Below are 19,481 nucleotides of genomic sequence, written 5' to 3'. Positions count from 1 at the left end.
TGGGGACAGGAAAAGGTTGCAGTATCTGGTTTCCCACAGTTCAGGATCAGGAGCCATTGCTGGCTTGTTGTGATTAGTGCTTTATATGGGTTGGGTTTAGTTCCACCTGTCCCCCAAGCTCTCACATTCTCTCCCCCCCGCCCCCAGATGGTTTAGCCTATCAGAGTAGGGTGGAGCTTTTTCCTTCATCCCTGCTCTCTCCTGGACCTTCCGGTGAGCCCCTGACTGGCTAACTTAGAAGGCCTGCCAGGGAGAAAATTCCTACCAACTGGCAGGCTGACTTCCCACAAGCCTGCCGAGCCCCAGTAATGGCCCATGTTGCTGTGTGATCCCTCTTCCCCACTGGCCTCCTGCTTCTTTTTACAATGTGAAGCTGCCACACTTCCTGCTGTTTTTTCTTTGACCCTTCTGATCTTCTGGGGTCCCCACAGATCCCTTGCCAGTTGCACTGAGTTTGAGGTCACTCTTGCAGCCCCTACCAGTTGCTTTCCCCTTGGATGCGGCTTCTGAGGCAGGGGGAGGGACAGAAATGAATCTGGGGATGGGCCCATCTCTGGACATTTTATTGTTTCAACTTTAAATGAAACTTGGTTGTGGGGAGGGTGAACATGTTGATTTGCCATTTAGGTTGAAAAGCAGGGAACAAATTGAATGAATACATCAAAGGACAAGGCAGCTTTGCAAGGGGCAAACAAATTGGTTGCCCTTGAGATTTTTAAAAAAATTACTCAAGACCTCTGACTTCATTCCTTTCCTCTGCTTCAATAGCAATAATCACAAAGAGAATATGAATTTCATTGCCCCAAAAGGTCTTGAGGGAGCGGGGGAGAGCTGAGAAGCAAAATGTCCAGGTTATATAATGAATAAAAAGAAAATAATGTTTTCTTTTAATGCTGTAAATCCTGCATTTCAAAGAAGCGGTCCACCAAAAGTACAAACGAAAGATGAAGTAGGATGGTGGCTAGGGTAGTTTGATTTCCCCAATGCCTACAAGCAGGGCCAACCGGGGCAAAACCAGATACATTTTTATGGGACCTAAGGACTTGCATCCATCAATACATGAGGAAGAGGACAATGCACTTAGCAAAGTTTTATATGCACAACCAATAGTTTGGGGCCTGTGGCAACATATAATACTTCTAGGGTTGCAAAGCAAGGATTACCTGCAGCTGATGGTGAAGGTTGGGTTGTGATCAGTGACCCCATTGTAAGAACATAATTTCCAGAAAAACCCAGAAGTGACATCATTATACCGCGGGAACACTCTAGAATTTGCCCCAAACATTTAGCCGTAGAGTTTTGTAGAGCGTTGCTTGTCATATTTCTGAATGGCACTACAAATTGCATCATTACAGTGGGGACACCAATTGCATCTCCTGTTTTGCCACCGATTCCCCCTTGCCACCCAGCTGAGCAGCGGCAGGCAGCAATAATGGTGGTGGGGATATGACATTCCTGAGCGGCTCTGTGTAAGTTTTAACAACACAACAAAATACATATGGAGCAACTTAATGTATGAAAGAGCAATGGAAGGTAGCTTTTATTCCTGTCCAATATTTTTAGGGAGCATTTCCATCAATCTTACTTAAAGGAAGATTTCAGCTCTGGCCTATGGAAGTGTACTTATGTCCAGTGGCGTAGCACCCACGGGACAGGGGGGGACGCCCCAGGAGGAGCTGCTGCAGAGGCGTGGCCAGGGTGTGGCAGGACATTCCGGGGATGTTCAAGGGTGGGGGCGGCGCGTGGCGGGGCACACACATGCCCCGGGCACAGTTTCCCCTCACTCTGCCTCTGTTTATGTCCCTTTAATGCAAATGAGATACATTCGATTTCACAAATTCTCCTGTACTGTCTATTTTATGGAGATGTCAGGAAATGTCTAATATTGCCTCTGTTGTTCTTGCACTTCGGTCATCTTTGTTATTTCAGCTGTCTTAATGACTAGTTAGATAATTTTCTGCTTGAGGATAAAGTTGCTAATATTTCACAGTCAGCAGCAAAGTTCCTTTACATTGCAAGTACAATATGATGTCCTAGGGTCTCCAATAGTACAGTTTGTAATTATGACTGCCAGTTCTTAGCCCTTTTTAACGTTTTTATGCTGATCAAATGACCACATAAAGAATCTGTTAGTCTATCTATCTGATTTGTTCATCTGAAACAGGTAATGAAACCATCCGCAATTGAAATGGTATTTCTTTTTCAGTCTGAAACCCTTCACTGTTCCTGCTGCCACAAATTTGATAGTGTTCTGATACCATTATGTATAAAGGAGCTTGCAATATATTGTTTATGTATTAGGGCTGCGTGGAGCTGCCAAGCAGTTTTTCATCCAGACGCTGACCAGATCTGCTTAGCTGCAACAAAGTTGCCGCATCATGTGACTTCAGACTATGCAACAGAGCCAGTGTAGATGCGGAATGCATTGCCTTAGATCCGTGGTGGCGTACCTTTGGCACTCCAGATGTTATGGACTACAATTCCCATCAGCCCCTGCCAGCATGGCCAATTGTAGGGGCTGATGGGAATTGTAGTCCATAACATCTGGAGTGCCAAAGGTTCGCCACCACTGCCTTAGATTGAACGTTCCCATCATTGATTCAGTAGACTGAAATCAATACCCAGTAGTGTTGGAAATTGTTTTCGTTCTACATCATACAGTAATTTTCACAGCAAATTGCATTTCCACACTCCATTACCCCAATTATCAACGAGCAGGTTGTTCCTTGTGTCAGTTTGGCAGACACAATGACTCATCAGTCAGCCTGATCATGACTCTGGAGATCCCGCTTTGCTGGAGTTCTTGAATGCCTCCCCAGTTTTCTGAAGAAATAAGAGGATTTTCTTCCATTCTGCATCCTAATACTGCAGTTTAAAAAATATGCAGCATATAGATGAGGTTGCTATGTATGTGTTTTAGGGGGGAGAATTATATCATTTTTGTTGCTCTAATTATTCCTGTCTATTCTCATTAGCGATCACTTTTAAGTTTCAACTGTGGAGTCTACGCTGTCAGAAGGGGGTTATTTTGTTTAAAATCTTCATGGCACCTCAAGCAACGCGTTAGCCAGCCCTTCATAAAACTGAAATTGGAAGAGCTACCTTTTTGTCTTTCAAACCTGCACAGTTCTTCTATGTATGCCTCATTGTCAGAAATATGGAATATATCCAGATGCCACTAATCAATGCTGCTGGCATATTTAGGAATGTAACTGAACCAATAATAATTTAATTTACCACAATCAAAAACACTTTTCTAGGTAAAAATCAGCTTAATTTGTTCAATTACTTCTTTGTTTAATTAGCTATTATCTGATGGTTGTGATGTTATGAGGTTTAACAAATCCTACAGGATGCTGACACACGTAGTATTGTATCAGTCCCAAAACATGCTTCCTAGAATCTAGTGGTGATGGAGGCGGAGGATAGGATATTGTTCTGAAGTTGAGTCTGTGATAGTCAATCAAAAGAATGGCAAATACCTATATGAAATGTGAAATCAGGAGACTGATGAACTAATGCAAGAGCAACAAATGCAGGAGTGTAATGGGTGATAGGGCATGTGTCACCTCTAGGAGGGAAAATGACTTTAATTACTTACAGGTTATATTCTCTCCTGTGGGGCTTGAAGCAGATGATGGACCATTTTCTTAATGGCACATGGAACTTTCACCCCTGCTTGCAACATTTTTCAATCCAATCCAATGGCCTGATAGCACATCTGTGCACCCTTTGTTAATGGTATAGAATGCCATTTCTGCTTTGTTCATATTACAAAGTTTTTTTGTTTTTGTTTTTATGCATGGTCATATTACAAAGTTGCTAGATTACAAGGTGATAATGAACTCACATTGGAAGAGGTTAGTGAAGGTGGAGTCATATTTGAGTCAAGCTGTAGAAATGGAAAAGTCACACTTCTTCAGGACATTGCAATATTTACCATAGATGAGAATCAGTAGAGGCATGTGGATTCATCAGTAAAAATGTCTATCACAAGAAAAAGCAATGTACTTCCATAGCCAAAGTGTGCAACTCCAGATATTTTATATTTATTTATTTGTCAGTTTTGATATACCACTCCATCTCCTAAGGGCTCTGGGCAGTGTACAGATCAATAAAAACACAGCTAGATTTTAAAATTTCAGTTAAAACCATTCCAAAACAGACATTCAAACTTAACTCCAAAAAAATCACAGATTCAACATCACAGCTCATCAGGGCGGCTGTGCAATGAGTATGAGTCCCAAAGATGGAATATGGAAATACAGAGGATGGCACCCTCAATGGCTGATCTCCCCAAAAGCCTGGCAGAACAACTCTGTCTTGCAGGCCATGTGGAACTGTTCTAGGTCCAGGTGACCTAGTCAGTTCTTTGGAACTCTCTCAGCCACATCTGCCTCACAAGGTGTCTGTTGTGAGTTGAGGAAGGGAAAGAAGCTTGTAAGCCATCTTGAGTATTTACAAAACAGAAAGGTGGGTATAAATCCAAGCTCTTCCTCCTTCAGGCTGTCCTGGCTACATTCACATGCAGCTCCAATTGCTAAGATGGATCCAGGAACACCTCAAAATGTAAATTCATTTCAGTGGGTGAACAATAATTCCATTAATCATAGACAGAGTTGCCATTCTCAAGTGTATCCAGTAACCCCTTTAATACCATACTACTGTCTTCTCTAGATTCATCCTCATTCCATACCCTCTAAAAACAAAATCAGAACCAAGACAACAGTTCCTGGTTGTCTAATTAATGAAATGTCGATCTCACGGTCACAGTGTGATTGATTTTTTAAAAAACAAGTTTGCCCATGAGTCATAATCAGATTCATCAAAATCATCTTCTGTTCAGCCAAGAAACCTTTGGATTATAATTCAAAAGTGATGAAGTAAGATTCAACCTGAATTCTAATTCTTAATATGATGGTAACAAGTCAAACAGTACTTCAGCTTCATAATGATCCTAAAGCGGACATAGGACATCATGGCTTGGAAACAGCGGTAGAGCAGAAAATCCAGAAAGCAAACCAGCAACATCCCTCAATGGATTGCTTGGCTGCCATTAGCTTAGAAGTGAGCATTATTAGCACTGGATAATCCTGCATCACAACATGTCCAATCTCCTTTAGCTACTTCAGCCCATGGATTTGCATCCCTGTTTACAGATGGAGTGATGGGAGGCTGCCATTCCAGATGGAAACTAGACGCTTCAAGCCATGATGTAGTTAAGTCCCCTAATTGCTTTGGACACTGTGCAGCATGCCAGCAGCATATCAAATTCAAGCAGGGGTGTCAAACTCAAATGAATTGGAGGCCAAGGTCAGGGGCCATGCCTTGTTTTCTACAAAATGTTAATTTTGTATCCAATGTACTCCTCCTCCTATGAACTGTGTTCATGTTCTTCCAATGTATAGTCTATGTTACTTGACTTCTACCATTAAAGAGAATGGTGGGAAATTTGGCTGATTCTGTGGCAAGTTGTCACTTGTGTGTAAAATAAGCATCATGTTCATAGTACAGGAGGAACTTAAAAATCTAACAAGGCCATTGGCTCTTATGATTGGTACAAGGTATACATTTTATCAGGGTGCTGCCCACTTGGGGACTGTTTGCACCAGGGTGGGCTACCTCCTTTTTGTTTTTGGTCTGATTTGGAGGGGTGTGGGCAGGCCTAGTAGGTTTTAGTGGGAACTCTTATTTTATTATTTCCAATTTATTTATTTAGAGTTTTGTTTGAGTAAATTTATCCACTATTGAAGACTGAAATGGAAAGATGCCTTAGTTTGTATATTTTGTAAATGTTAACTATTGATTCACATTGCCTATTGTACTGCATGTTATTTATAGATTGTATAAATTATTGTGTTATGTATTGATTGTATATGTTAACTACATGTAAGCGGCCTGAGCCTGGCCTTTGGCTGGGGTAGGCAGGATATAAATCCAAGTAATGTAAAGTAAAGTAAAGCATGAGCTGCGAATGTGAAAACAGTGAATGAATACAGTGTATTTTTTTCAGAATAAGAAGCAAATAGACTAGAACCCTCTACTCTCATAATAAGATGTCAATGGAACGGAATGCTAGTAAGATATATAAGTAACCTATGATTTTTATCATCTTTTCTTTCAGCATTTTGCAAGTGCAATTGAACATTTCCATCTTTTTTCAAACAACAAATGATGAACCATTTCTTGGATTTTTTTTAGTAATTGATATTTTTTGTCTTTTTACAGTCTCAGTAGATTTAAGTGCTAGAATTGGATGTCCAAATAAAATACAACATGCTCATTATAGAGAAAAAATAAACACTTTTTTCTGATGTAACACAATGTTTATGGAGAAAATATTTCTATGAATATAGCAGCAATCTGATCACAATCAAATACTGACATTAAATTGGGCAATCAGGAAAAGTTATTCAATGGGAACAAATGCAAAAGCCAGGATTATTGTGAAGAGGAAAAATGCTGCAGCAGAAACCATAAACAGTCTAGGCATTATGAAAAAGGATAAAACAGAGCCTAAGGGAAACTAGTTTAAGCTCTGTAATAGGTTCATGGTGAATGCTGGTAGTGAAATTTGATTCAAAAGTTCTTAACATGGATTCCTAAATGACAAAGAATTTTATGGGATTTTTTTTTGGTCTCATAATTCTTATATGGCGAGGAGGCATTTGCTGAGGAGAATTAAAGGACAAGAAGAAGAAGAAGAAGAAGAAGAAGAAGAAGAAGAAGAGTTGGATTTATATCCCCCTTTCTCTCCTGTAAGGAGACACAAAGGGACTTACAAACTCCTTTCCCTTCCCCCCTCACAACAAACACCTTGTGAGGTGTGTGGGGCTGAGACAGCTCAGAAGAACTGTGACTAGCCCAAGGTCACGCAGCTGGCATGTGTTGGAATGCACAGGCTAATCTGAATTTCCCAGAAAAGCCTCCACAACTCAAGTGGCAGAGCGGGGAATCAAACCCGGTTCCTCCAGACTAGAGTACACCTGCTCTTAACCACTACGCCACTGCTGCTCCCAAGAGTATTACCTTTTTTCTCCCATCCACCAACTCTTTCCTGAAAACCCTTTAGGTGATTTTAAACTTGCTTTCCCACTGCTGAGGCTTCAAAACCAGAAATAAGACTGATAGGAAGGCCAGTCCCCACGGAAGCTCTTGCAGGTGACACTTGGGATTGTAACATTGAAATAAAAACATCCTTTTGTTTCTTTTATGTACATTTACATGCTCTTATGTCAGATGAGCATAGTCCTTTTATTCAGAAAATGAAGATAAAAAAAAACTATCAGATAAGACCAGATTCCACTTTTGAGTTTTGTAATTTGACACTTCATTTAATTTAGAGAAACAGTTTGGAAATTTCCAAGTGTGGAGGGGGGGGGTCTCTGAATTCTCCAGCTTGAAATATGTTCATTACCAAGTTATACATCAGTGGTACTTTATCGCACTTAGACTTCTAAATCAGAAATTAAATGGTGGCAATGTAATTAATCCCTAATTTGCGACTAGTGCCGAATGGCAGAGCAGAAGGAAATGTGATTCATTGCTTTTGATAGGAAAGTGTCTGAACAAGTTATGCGAGATGGCTGAAATGGAGAAGTTAACTAGCCTAATTCAAAGCTGAGGTGCCAATGAGAATACAGATGATCTTTTCAAAAAAATCTCTGATTTACTTTATGTTAGGTGTGAGAAACAGAAAAGGGTAGTTTCTTGCATTTTCATGCCCTGATCTAGCATATGGATCTCTTTTGATATTGGCTTAAAAAGGAATGATGAAAACAGAAAAAAACCACCACTTTGACAAATGGGGTTCCTGAGGAGGTTAGGAGAGGTCCAAACTTCTATCATTCTGCATAATGTTCAAAACAGAAAAGTTCAGGAGGGCACTTTTCAAATGAGATTAGAATGGTGGTAGAATGGTATAGTCCAGGAGGGCACCTTCTAATGGAATAGGATTGCAGTCCCCTGCAAATTTTTATTGTAGGTATCACATACTTTTACTACAATGTGTTATACCTTTTAATCTACATTGTTTCTATACCTAGCCTTAGACAGTTTATTGATCACGTTGTTCTCTCATTCCGTAACCCTAGACCAATTGCATTGCTCATTGGTTGTTTGATGTCATCTGGTTGCAGTTTTATATTCTGTAACCTGCCTTGGCTTTTAGGGGAAAAGAGACACTGTAAATAAAGTTAGTAAATAACAATCTAGCACTCTGGAGTGTGTACAATTGCTAGGTTTGGGGAATTCCTGGAGGGGAAAGTACATAAAGAGGGAAGGGAGCTCAGTGGAGATGTGACGCCACTGTAGAACTTCCATCCTTTAAAGTTGCCACAACAGAAAAGGCAGGTGTATGGGCAGTTGTTGACTTTGCCTATTTGCAGGTTGACACTTGCAGGAGGCCTAGGTCAGATGAACTAAGCTGTAGTAGTGGAGCATTGAGGGAGAGATGGTCTTGCAGATATGAGACTCTAAGGCTGTGAATGGTTTGCTTGTGATGCTCAGTGCTTTAAATTAATTGGTAACTGATGGGCAGTCAGTAGAGAGCGTACAGAATGAGTAATATGTATGGTCCTTCCAGCTCCTAATACCGTGTTTTTCCGAAAATAAGACAGTGTCTTATATTAATTTTTGCTCCCAAAGATGCGCTATGTCTTATTTTCAGGGGATGTCTTATTTTTCTGCTCCATAGCTGCATACTCTGGTGTTCTGTTCTACAGCCATGCTTCCAAACAAAAACTTTGCTACGTCTTGCTTTCGGGGGATGTTTTATATTTAGCACTTCAGCAAAACTTCTACTACGTCTTATTCTCAGGGGTTGTCTTATTTTCAGAGAAACAGGGTAATGGCCAAGCTGTGACATTCTGCACCAACTGAAATTTTCGAATTCATTTTGAGGAGACATTGATGTATATTATATATTATATATATTATATATATGTATATTAAATATTATAGAATTCTAGTCTCGATATCACTGTGGGGTGGAGAAATCAGCAAAATTCCTTTAGGTTATGGAAATTCTAGGCAAGATTGAAACCTTTATCTAGATTTAAATGTAACAATGAAAGAGAAATGAGAGTTTCCCTCTATTTTAAACACAACTTTCACAGAACTGTGTATCAAAGAGGCCTTCCTGAAGTTACGTTTTGTATTTTGCTGTGCTCCAGATAAAGAAGCAGTAAAGGGTACTCCACAACTGCAAAATAGTCCTTCTGCTTCTATCTTAGTTGCCATTCTCTTGGCAAAGTTTCTTGTGCACTGAAAGGTCTCCTGTGAACTCTTTGCAGGGATCTAGCAGTTAATAAGGATTAACCACAGTTCCAATTAATTTGGACTTTTAGGCTTTGCCTGGGCACACACTGTCTTACTTGCAGGTGCCACTGTGTATTTCCCATTTGTAATCAAAAGCCGAACCACATAACCCTCTATGTGTTTAGCTAATTGCATTCAAAACAACTTTGCTATTCATTCAAATCAAAAGATCATTATGGTTTATTACAGGAAGAAGGAACAATACACTGATCTGAAAGCCAAGCCATACAAGTACCCCACTGAGTGTCCACTTACAATTATATTTGTTTTTAAAATAAATGCCAGTCAAGTCCATTATGAGAAAAGTGAATTAAGAAAGATACAGACAGAACTTGTCAATAATGTTGCTATTATTGCACACCTGCACACATTTTGAATTGTTCGATTACACATTATCATCATTGTATATCAACAGGAACCAGACTAGCATAACAGAGGTAAATTGTGAACACCAGAGAATAAAAAAATCCCCTTGTTTACCATTTCTGTCCTTAGCAAACCTGGATGTATCCATGTCACCCTTTACAGAAATGTCACTACTTTGATCCAGGAATGAATGATTATTCCTCATTTAATGTGTGTGTGTGTGTATGTGTATGTATATATTTGTCAACAATTTTGGATCTCTGCTTTTTGTTTGTGTGGATCTTTCTTTGGATCTTTGCTTTTGGTACTGCAGATCTCTTTGAAAAGGTTATACAGTTTAAAAAGGCAACTTTTATACACACTGTGCATGCCATTCTGAATGTACGTAGAATGCTGATTTAATGAGGTATCAATGATGTTGAAACCTTCATATATTTTATGGAAAAATTTTGTGACTGGAAAAATGACATGAAAGTGAAGAATCATGAAAGGCAGCAGTGATATTGGAAGAGGAACCTTCTGGTAGCATCAGCAAGGTTGAGAAACTTAAAATCAGCCCCTGCTCTGTTTTTTAAAAAAAAGATTCTTGCTGCTTCCCTCAATATTTCTCAAGAGTTTTGTTCAAGCAGCAAAATCTTGCTTCAAAATTTGTTTCTGGGAACATCCAATGGCAACTCCATGGACTCCATTAATAGTTCCACTGATGACAATGGAACTTAGATTCAATGTATTGTTGAAAGCTTTCACGGCCGGAATAACTTGGGTGCTGTGTGGTTTCCGGGCTGTATGGCCGTGTTCTAGCAGCATTCTCTCCTGACGTTTCGCCTGCATCTGTGGCTGGCATCTTCCAGGGGTCTCGCAGAGGGTAAGAACAATCTGCGACCATACAGCCCGGAAACCTCTTTCTGTTTCTGTCCTTCTTCCGACAGCACCGAACTTAGCATCTACTTCATTCTTAAAGCCCCGTTAACTGGAAGGGATTCTTATGAATGTACGTCCAATTCCCAACTCTGGTAATTTTCGGCTTTGTATTCTCATTTCTTGGAGTTTGGAAGAAGTTAAGTCTATAATGCAGCCAACAGTTGGAAGAATGTTGACCATATTAGAGGGAATCCAACATAAACTTACAAAGATGACTAAGAATGAGGAGAGCCACAGAGAGAAAATATCTAGCTGTGACATACCTCTGAAGATTCCAGCCACAGATGCAGGCAAAACATCAGAAGCAAAAACTACCAGACTACTGCCACACACAGGGACGTAGGTATAGATTTTTTTATGAGGGGGGGTTCGGGGGTGGGCCACACTCCCACCTGCTCCTGGGGGCATGGCCATGCCTCCCCAAGCCCCACCCCTGGCCTCAGTGCTTATAAAAGCAGCTCTCAGAGGCTGGGGATGGCAGACTCCCCTGCCCTCCCCCCAACTGGGCTCCCAGCCTGCAGCTGGCAGCCCCTTCTGCCCTCCCCTGTGGGTAGAGACGTAGCTAGGGAAAATGGAGCCCGGTGCAAAATCTGACCCCCTCCCCATGGGTGGCTGCTGTGATGCTGGAATCCACCCCCAAACAGCATCACTTTCAATGGTGTTTAAACTAGAGAGCCTAAATTCTCCTTTTAAATCCACCTTCAAGGGGGTCCCCAGTTAAAACAACATTGAAAGTGACGCCGTTTTGGGGTGGATTATCCCCCAACCTGAAACAGCATCACTTTCAATATTTAAACTGGGGACCTCAGATTCTCCCTTTAAGGTGGATTTAAAAGGAGAATTTGGGCTCTCATCCCGAAGGGGGTGGATTTAAAAGGAGAATCTGGGGAAATTTGGGGGGTGCCTGCTGTCAGGGGTGAAATTGTTGAGCTAGCAGCACCAAACTTTCAGGTTATCTTTAGGAGGCTCTCCAGGTTTGGCGAAGTTTGGTTCAGGGGGTCCAAAGTTATGGACTCTCAAACGTGTAGCCCCCATCTTCTATTAGCTCCCATTGGAAATAATGGGGTATGGAGCACCCCCTTTGAAAGTCCATAACTTTGGACCCCCTGGACCAAAGTTCACAAAACCTGGGTAGAATCATCAGGAGAGTCTCACAAAACATCCCTGAAATTTTGGCACTGCTAGCCTAAAATCTGAACCCCTGCAGGCCAAAAACAAAAAAAAACACTAAAAAATTTTTAAAACCCAAAAATGGGGGGCGGAGTTCCGACATGTAATGGCGGGGGGTTCGAACCCAAGAACCCCCCCTATACCCTACATCCTTGGCCACACAGCCCAGAAAGCTCACAACAACTAAATTACATTACACTGTTGTACTATGTATGAATTGCTGTTTTTAACTTATGTATTTAGTGGTTAAATTATATTTGATTTTATGTTTTTTATACTGAATCTTATGTTGTTCACCGCCCAGAGCCCTTTGGGGGTTGGGCGGTATACAAGCCTAAACAATAAATAAATAAATAAATAAATAAATAAATAAATGAGGATTGCCCTGAACTGAATATATATTAGATTAAAGAATAGGGAGGCTAATGGATTTTACTACTTTAATTTGAAAAATTCTTATTTTGATCTCCCCTCCCTTGTGTAAATCAAGCCCACAAGTTTTTGTTTCCATTCCATTTTCTCTCTCTGTGCCAAACTCCCTGTCTATTGACATATTTTTTAATATTTTAGGTTCATTTGCATAGAATGGCCTATAACATGTTCAAGACACAGCAAAGACTCAAGAACACTTAAATAGAGAGCCAATGTAGTGTAGTGGTTTGAGTGTTAGGCTTGGATCTGGAAGAGCCGAGCTCAAATCTCCACTCCTTGACGGAAGTTCATGGGGTGACCTTGGGCCAGTTACAGACTCCACTGTGCCCTTACAAGGATGTTGTGAGGAAAAAATGGAAGAGAGGAGAATATAAGCTGCTTTAGGCCCCCAAAATGAAGTAGGAAAAATGTAAACAAAGTCACCAGCTACGTAAATGAGCAGAAGAGTGACTGATGATTCCGTCAATGGCTCCCTCCTACTGTTGTCCACTGGGACCCCTGAAATTTGTTATGGAGGTGTTTTGTCTGTGGACCCTCTAGAACAGTACAGGGGAAATGGGGGCTGTAAGGGAGGGGGAAACCAGCAGCTCCCACCCTTTCAAACAAACTTGAATGCCCCTGAGTCTTTAGTACATGAGGGTGGATACAAGCTGGTAGACCACCATTTGTGCTGTATTTAGCATTGATTTGGGCGGGGTTTGTTGGTTCACCACTGCTACAATAATGATGGTTATGGATAAAATATCATTTTGCTAACAACTACGATTAGGGGGAAAACAGATTTTATTTGGACAATCTTTGTTTGTAAACTAGTGGAATAAAGTCAAGCCAGAGGAGGTCATTAAGCTTACAGTTCTTAGTTGTATTGACCATTCATAATAAGAAGAAAATATTTAGAGTCACATGGCATTGAATGGACTGATTGAATGTTCCTCTGTGACAACTTTGGTTCATCTACTTTGATGGACAATGTTTATCCTCAATCTCAGCATTTTACTATGTAGTGTTGTTCTTTTTCATAGTGTGGTTGTGTTATTTGTTGATTATGGATACTGAAGAAGAAGAATTGGTTTTTATACCCAACTTTTCTCTCCTGTAAGAAGTCTCAAAGTGGCTTAGAAAGTCCTTCCCTTCTCCTGCCCACCACAGACCTCTTGTGAGGTAAGTGGGGCTGAGAGAGTTCTCAGAGAATTGTGACTGGCCCAAGATCACCCAGATCTTTCAGGCTTCATCTGAAAGAGTGGGCAATCAAATCCAGTTCTCTAGATGTGACTATGCTGCTTTTTAGTTTTGGTCACTTAAGAATATTTGTTGCTCTTTGTTTATTCTAATAATTTTTAAAAAGATGACTTAAAATCATCTCAGGCAAGAAACAGGGAATTAAGCTTAACAATATTGGCAATACCTCCTAATTGTTATTCTAGTGAAAATCTAATTTAAAAATGGAGAAATTATTCAATACTTATATTTTTAGGGGATGAAGGGATTGGACTGATTATTCAGCAGTTTGCAGTAGAACCAGTCTCTCTTTTCATAGTTCTGAAACTACAAGGTGTGTGCAAGAGAAAGAAAAAAAAAACATGGAGTCAGTTCAGGTATTTTTTTTCATTTTAGAATCAGTATTTATGTTAGTAATATTAGGGTATGTATCTGCTAATTGCTCTCTCTTGTCTTGCCTCCCACTGTCTGTGACAGTGAGACCAGAAGTAAAACGCCAGTATAACTACCAAACTGAAAATCCTCAGATGATTTCTGAATGTCAGAAATAATCTTGTTCAAATTTTGAACATTTACAGTACGTACAGATGGGCAGATAGGACATTTTAGAGGTTATTAATTCATAGGATCACTATAAATTGGAATTGACTTGATGGCATATGCACACAGATGGGCGAGGGTTAGGCTGAATTTGATTAGTACAAGCCTACCAACAGTACTGGCAGTTGCATTACAGGTTTTAACATTAAATGGGGTGTTACCCTTTCCTAAATGTTAAGAGTGATGGGTTCAGCTATTCAAAGATAGTGCGGGGGGCCCAAAAATGTAAAAAAAAAAAAGAACTCACCTCAAAGCCCCCATAGAGGCAAATAGAGTTATGCCATGAAAATTGTAGTATATCTCTGCCAGTGACTCCACCAGAACATGGGAGCCAAACAGCTCTGGGGGTCAACTAAGGTCAGCCCAGCCCCCGGAACAACCCTACCATGCTGACATAGCTAGGAGTTCCACCATAGTCAGAAAAAGGGGTTGGTACAAAACCACACAGCCAACAGAAGACAAAATTGTACCAAAAGGGCTACAGCTAATGTTAAAGAAACCTCCCACTGGAGTGCAAAAATGAAATGTTTTACTTATATAGAACCATAGCAACATAAAGTAGATTGGCATACAATCCAATGCAGCAAAATGTCTCCAAACATGTCAGAATAAGCTAGTCGGAATTTAGATAATATGCCAACCTCGTAGTCACAACTTGAAGGCTTATTAGATTAATTAGTACTCAAGAATAACATTTATAATACTTATAAGGATAATCCAAGTCAGACTGCGCTCTGCTTCCTAGGACTTCTGCAAGGAGCATGAGCTAAGCAAGCAGAGCGCAGTCCGCTATTGCTGAGCACCTTAACCATCTCACTTTGGGACTGTGTCCACTTCGGTATGGACTCCTGGTCACCCACTCTCTCTTTTGGTCTGGCTGCCCCAAACTTTTTCTCCCCTGCCCTGTGGAGCCATCTATCAGCATCCCTTCCTGCTGTTTCTGGTCACATTTCCATTTGTTTAGGGTTTGCCTGTGCTCCCCTCTGTAGCAAACATCACATCACGCTTGACTTTACATTCAAGTGGAGTGCTCATTCTTGAGCAAACTTTTGTTTTAACACAAATCCCTACATATTTTTAAAAAACAGTTTTTTTAAAGTGCTGCCAGATTATTTAATTAAAGAACCAGCTAAATGCTGCTGCTTTAGTAAGTTCTTAAAAGTCAGTCTCAGTTCTCAGTCTGTTCAGTGGGAATAATATTGACTCTACAATTCAGACCTCAGAGAAGGAATAGACGGGTCATGGATAATGCAAGAATCATGAATAAGGTTGTCAAGTGGTCAGGCTGAATTCAACTTAAAACCATGTTCTATCAGAGAAACTACACTGGGCACTTAGAAGCTGGTGAGTTCCAGACTCTGTAGGGTTCCATGCATTTTTTGCAAGGCTCCACCCAAATTCAGCTGCTGATTCACCCAGCTCTTCCCTGCTTTTATCTTATCTTATCTGCCCTGAATCTGCTGTGTCCAGTTATCTGACTCCATATCTTGGCTATTCCAATGTGACCAATATTTTTGAAGCAAAAGTTGGCAACTTTAACAATAAAACACATTTCTTGGAGCTTCAGAGATAATCAACCATCAAAAACAATTGAAGACCTAGTGGAACAGTACCTTCCTCTTTGCTTTCAGCTGCTCCTGGTATTTGTCTGATGTATCTCCTGGGATTTCACCTCCCCAAAGGCTGATTCCAACAATTGTATAAGTGATCCCCATGACAAGCAGTGGGAAGCAGTACACCAGGACAATCACAGAGACATGGTATCTGCAACACAAGAACATTCAGCTGAAACACTGTTTCAGAAGGTCACAACAGAAATGTCTGTTTGTATTGAAAAACAACCAGTTTCCTGGGTTAGAGGCAGTTACCTGGCTTCATTGGGACATTACAGCATTCCTTCCCCATCTTAGGCTCATTACGCACATGCAGAATAATGCACTTTCAAACTGCTTTCAGTGCTCTTTGAACCTGTGCAGAATAGCAAAATCCACTTGCAAACAGTTGTGAGAGCGGTTTGAAAATGCATTGTTTTGCGTGTGTGGAAGGGGCCTTAGATATGTAATTTCTGGGACTGCTGAAGCTATTGGGTGAGGGCATGGCTTTTTTCATTACATTTTAGCAAAAAGTAGAAAATTGGGAGAAAATACAATATTTACTTTTCTACATCCTAAACATCCTGCTTTAACAGAATAAATATGTAAAAGCACAAATTTACCCACTGTTTGAGAGACTTGCTGTATCCTATGCTGCTTTAGCACATATATCTTAATTTTTACTTTCTGAGGGGTTAGAAGAAATAAAAGTTGAACTTAGAAGACAATTTTTTTTGTAAACAAGAGGAAGTGCATTATTTGGACATAAACAGTCTCATCAAGTCACAATAAGTCTACCAACATATTTAGATATTGAGCTAAACTTTATAAGGTTGATAAAAATGCTGAACTCTTCCCCCACGTACTGGCCTCCACATCTTAATCCAACACGTCACCTAATATTCTTATATCTAGTGAGGAGGGAGCAAAAAGGGCCATGCATGAAAGAAAGAATTCCCATTCTTTTGCTTCTAGCTACCAATTGGGTGTTCTGCATCTGACTACACTTCGAAGCAGCAGCAGCAGGCATTATTATAGATCATAAATTCCTGTTTTGCTGGAGGTCTTGGGGTAATCTCGCAGTACCTTTGGGAGATTAATCTGTATAGGTCTATGCACAATGCTTCATTAATTTAGGGAATTCACTGCCCCAAAATGTGATAATGGTCACTACTGAAGATAACTTTAAAATAGGTTGGACAGATTAATAGAGCAGAGATCTATAAATGGCTATGAGCCATGATGGCTAAATGGAACATTGATTTCAGAAACAGAATACGAGTTATTAGGGAGGGAAACAGCAGAGATGAGGTTAGTGGAAGCATTTGGACAGCCACTGTGGGAAGTAACAGGACTAGATATACCCTTGCTGAGATACAGCAGGAATAGTTGTACATTCTTATATCACTGAAGACTAATTTGGGTTGAAGATCAGAATGTCAAGGCCCTTTAGCATTTATAAATACTACCTATTCTTTCTGCAGAGCCCAACTAGATAGATAAGGGTGCTATGGCCAAATGAGTGGATGAAATGATAGCATTGGAGGAAAGGGTTGGATCCAGTGGTGGGATTCAGCAGGTTCGCACCACTTCGGCAGAACCGGTTGTTAAAATGGTGCTTGTATGAAACAACCAGTTGTTAAATTATTTGAAACTCACCATTGAAACCAGTTGTTAAATTATTTGAATCCCTCCACTGGTTGGATCCAATTAGTTTTTCCACACATGAATAAGGGAGGAAGGGGTCCCCTATGACCACCAAAAGGCTATGTTGTGGTACATAGGACTTGCACAGACAAGGCTTTCAGCAGGACAACAAGGGCTTTAAACAGGAGAACTGAGTGAATTGATTGGGAAAGCTGGCTGGATCTATCCCTTTCATTTGCCAGGCATTATGGAATATCTGGGACACATGAATCTATAAAAAAGGCAAAATATCTGTGAATAACAGAAACTGATCTAAAAATCAAGAGGAAAATGGATGTACCGCCTGCATACCATATTTTTCACACTGCTATAAAGAACCTGCTTGAGACTTTTTCATATTCTGGTCTAATTTAGCATCTTTACAACCTTTTGTCTGATCTCTTCTGGTAAATACTATGTTCTTTCGCTCTCAAGAGACAGAAACGTCTATCAAAAGTGTACTGAATTTCAAACACTTACGTGAAACGCTGTTTAATGCCACCTGGCCAAGAGACATAGCACAGTGTCCTTCTGGGCATCACTTCAGTCTTTGAAAAGAGGCACTGAGGGAGGGCGAGCAGAAATGCCAGAATCCATATGCTTGCAATCACCACTTTAGTAACAGTGGCAGAAAGTCTGGGCTTTAGAGGATCAGTAATGGCCATATATCTGGTAAAACAAAAATACCACAGAAATGTCACCAAACTAGAGGTGGCTGGGAAAAAGGTACTATATGGTACACAGTAAAATCTACTTTCCACTACATATAATATAGACAAAGACATCCAAAGTAACTCTGTGATGATGACCGAGCTGTTCCAACAAGCACAACGGTAGTGCAATCCTATGCAGATTTAAGATGGTCTAAACCAATTGACTGTAAAGGATTGAGGTTGGTGTATCGCTGCGAAGGAGTACGCTGTAATTCTCCAAGATATAATGTGCAGCAAAATTGGCCTTCAAAATGAGATTCAAGACAAAGCTGATTTTATCTCCTTTGATGAGATATGTGGACTTTCTCTCAGTTGGGAGAAGCTTTTAGAGTGATTTATAAGCATTTAAGATACCCTTTTGATAAAACCCATTGTTTGAGATTTGTTTAATCTTTTGGACTGGAGTTGGTTATGGGGCTCTTTGGTACCAAATGGATTACAAACTCTTGTGGCTCAGATAATGCAAGATCTTTGGATTTAAAGGCATTCAGGACTGACCTTTTGGTTACAAGGAGTGGTGACAGGGGAGTTCTGAACTGATTTATAAGCACCTGAAGGAGCCTTTGGCAAAAGTGAAACTTAGTTGTGGAAACAGTGGGTGAAGTTTGGTTAAAACCTGTCTCCAGTTGCCTGGCTGGAAACAGCTTCATACCAAAACTGTTTTCTACAGACAGTGGAAATAAGGGCCAGTGTTTATCATAATATCATACTCCCTATCATAAGCAGAACTACTACAGCTTTCAAAAATGCCTACAATTACTCTCTTTGCAAATAAGTCATCCAGAAAACATCCCACGGCAAAATCTCAATGGGTTAAAAGGGGAAATTACGCAAGCGATCTTATTTTAAGAGCAGACCTAAAGAAGGAGTCACAGAATATTAGATCGGAATTAACATCAATAATTAATGGAGGAATACAAAGGAACATACTACTAGACAAAGTAAAAATAACACAGACTCAGAAGTTCCGTGATCAGTGACACTGGTTTTAGGATGTTGTTCATCAGCGGGAGGGGAGGGATGGGCAACTCATTTGTATCTTTGCCCCGTGAAGAAAACTCAGCAAGCATGTGGAGGCAGAGCCAGCACACTCACACTCACTCTGTCACCTTGCACAGTGACTGGCCATTTTTGCGGGTCATTTGTGTAGGGCTAGAGTGTCAATTAAAAAATGATGCAGGATGCATTTCCTGCTTCAGTGATGGAACCATCTTTCTCAGTTGGAAGACACGTCCTAAATGGATTGTTTAAGCACAGGGCATGAATGTTTAATAGGGCTCACATTTATAAAATATAATTTCCTTGGGCTGTCTTCATACCCTGTTTATTAGCCAGAGCTTGTGCTGTCCTGGGAACAGAATTTCACAAAGGAAATGCCACAACCAAGGTACTGCTATGGCTTCCTATCAATCTGATCTCTGAAAAGCTAACAATAAGATAGCCTGCTTTTATGTACAAGAGGTGC

General features: G+C 40.4%; 1 protein-coding gene across 1 annotated transcript in view; it reads right to left on the bottom strand.

Annotated features, from left to right (window-relative positions):
• The window catches only part of TACR3 (tachykinin receptor 3), a 47,867-nt gene that overhangs the window by 14,510 nt on the left and 13,876 nt on the right, over positions 1-19,481 (bottom strand). The window contains exons 2-3 of the mRNA XM_048508667.1: positions 17,784-17,972; positions 15,639-15,789 (exon numbers count right to left, since the gene is read on the bottom strand). Of these exons, the coding sequence (XP_048364624.1) occupies positions 15,639-15,789; positions 17,784-17,972 (340 nt within the window). The remainder of the gene's footprint in view (positions 1-15,638; positions 15,790-17,783; positions 17,973-19,481) is intronic.

Source organism: Sphaerodactylus townsendi, linkage group LG10, assembly GCF_021028975.2.
Source record: "Sphaerodactylus townsendi isolate TG3544 linkage group LG10, MPM_Stown_v2.3, whole genome shotgun sequence".
Classification (NCBI taxonomy): Eukaryota; Metazoa; Chordata; class Lepidosauria; order Squamata; family Sphaerodactylidae; genus Sphaerodactylus; species Sphaerodactylus townsendi.
This window is presented reverse-complemented; position numbering and strand designations above follow the sequence as displayed.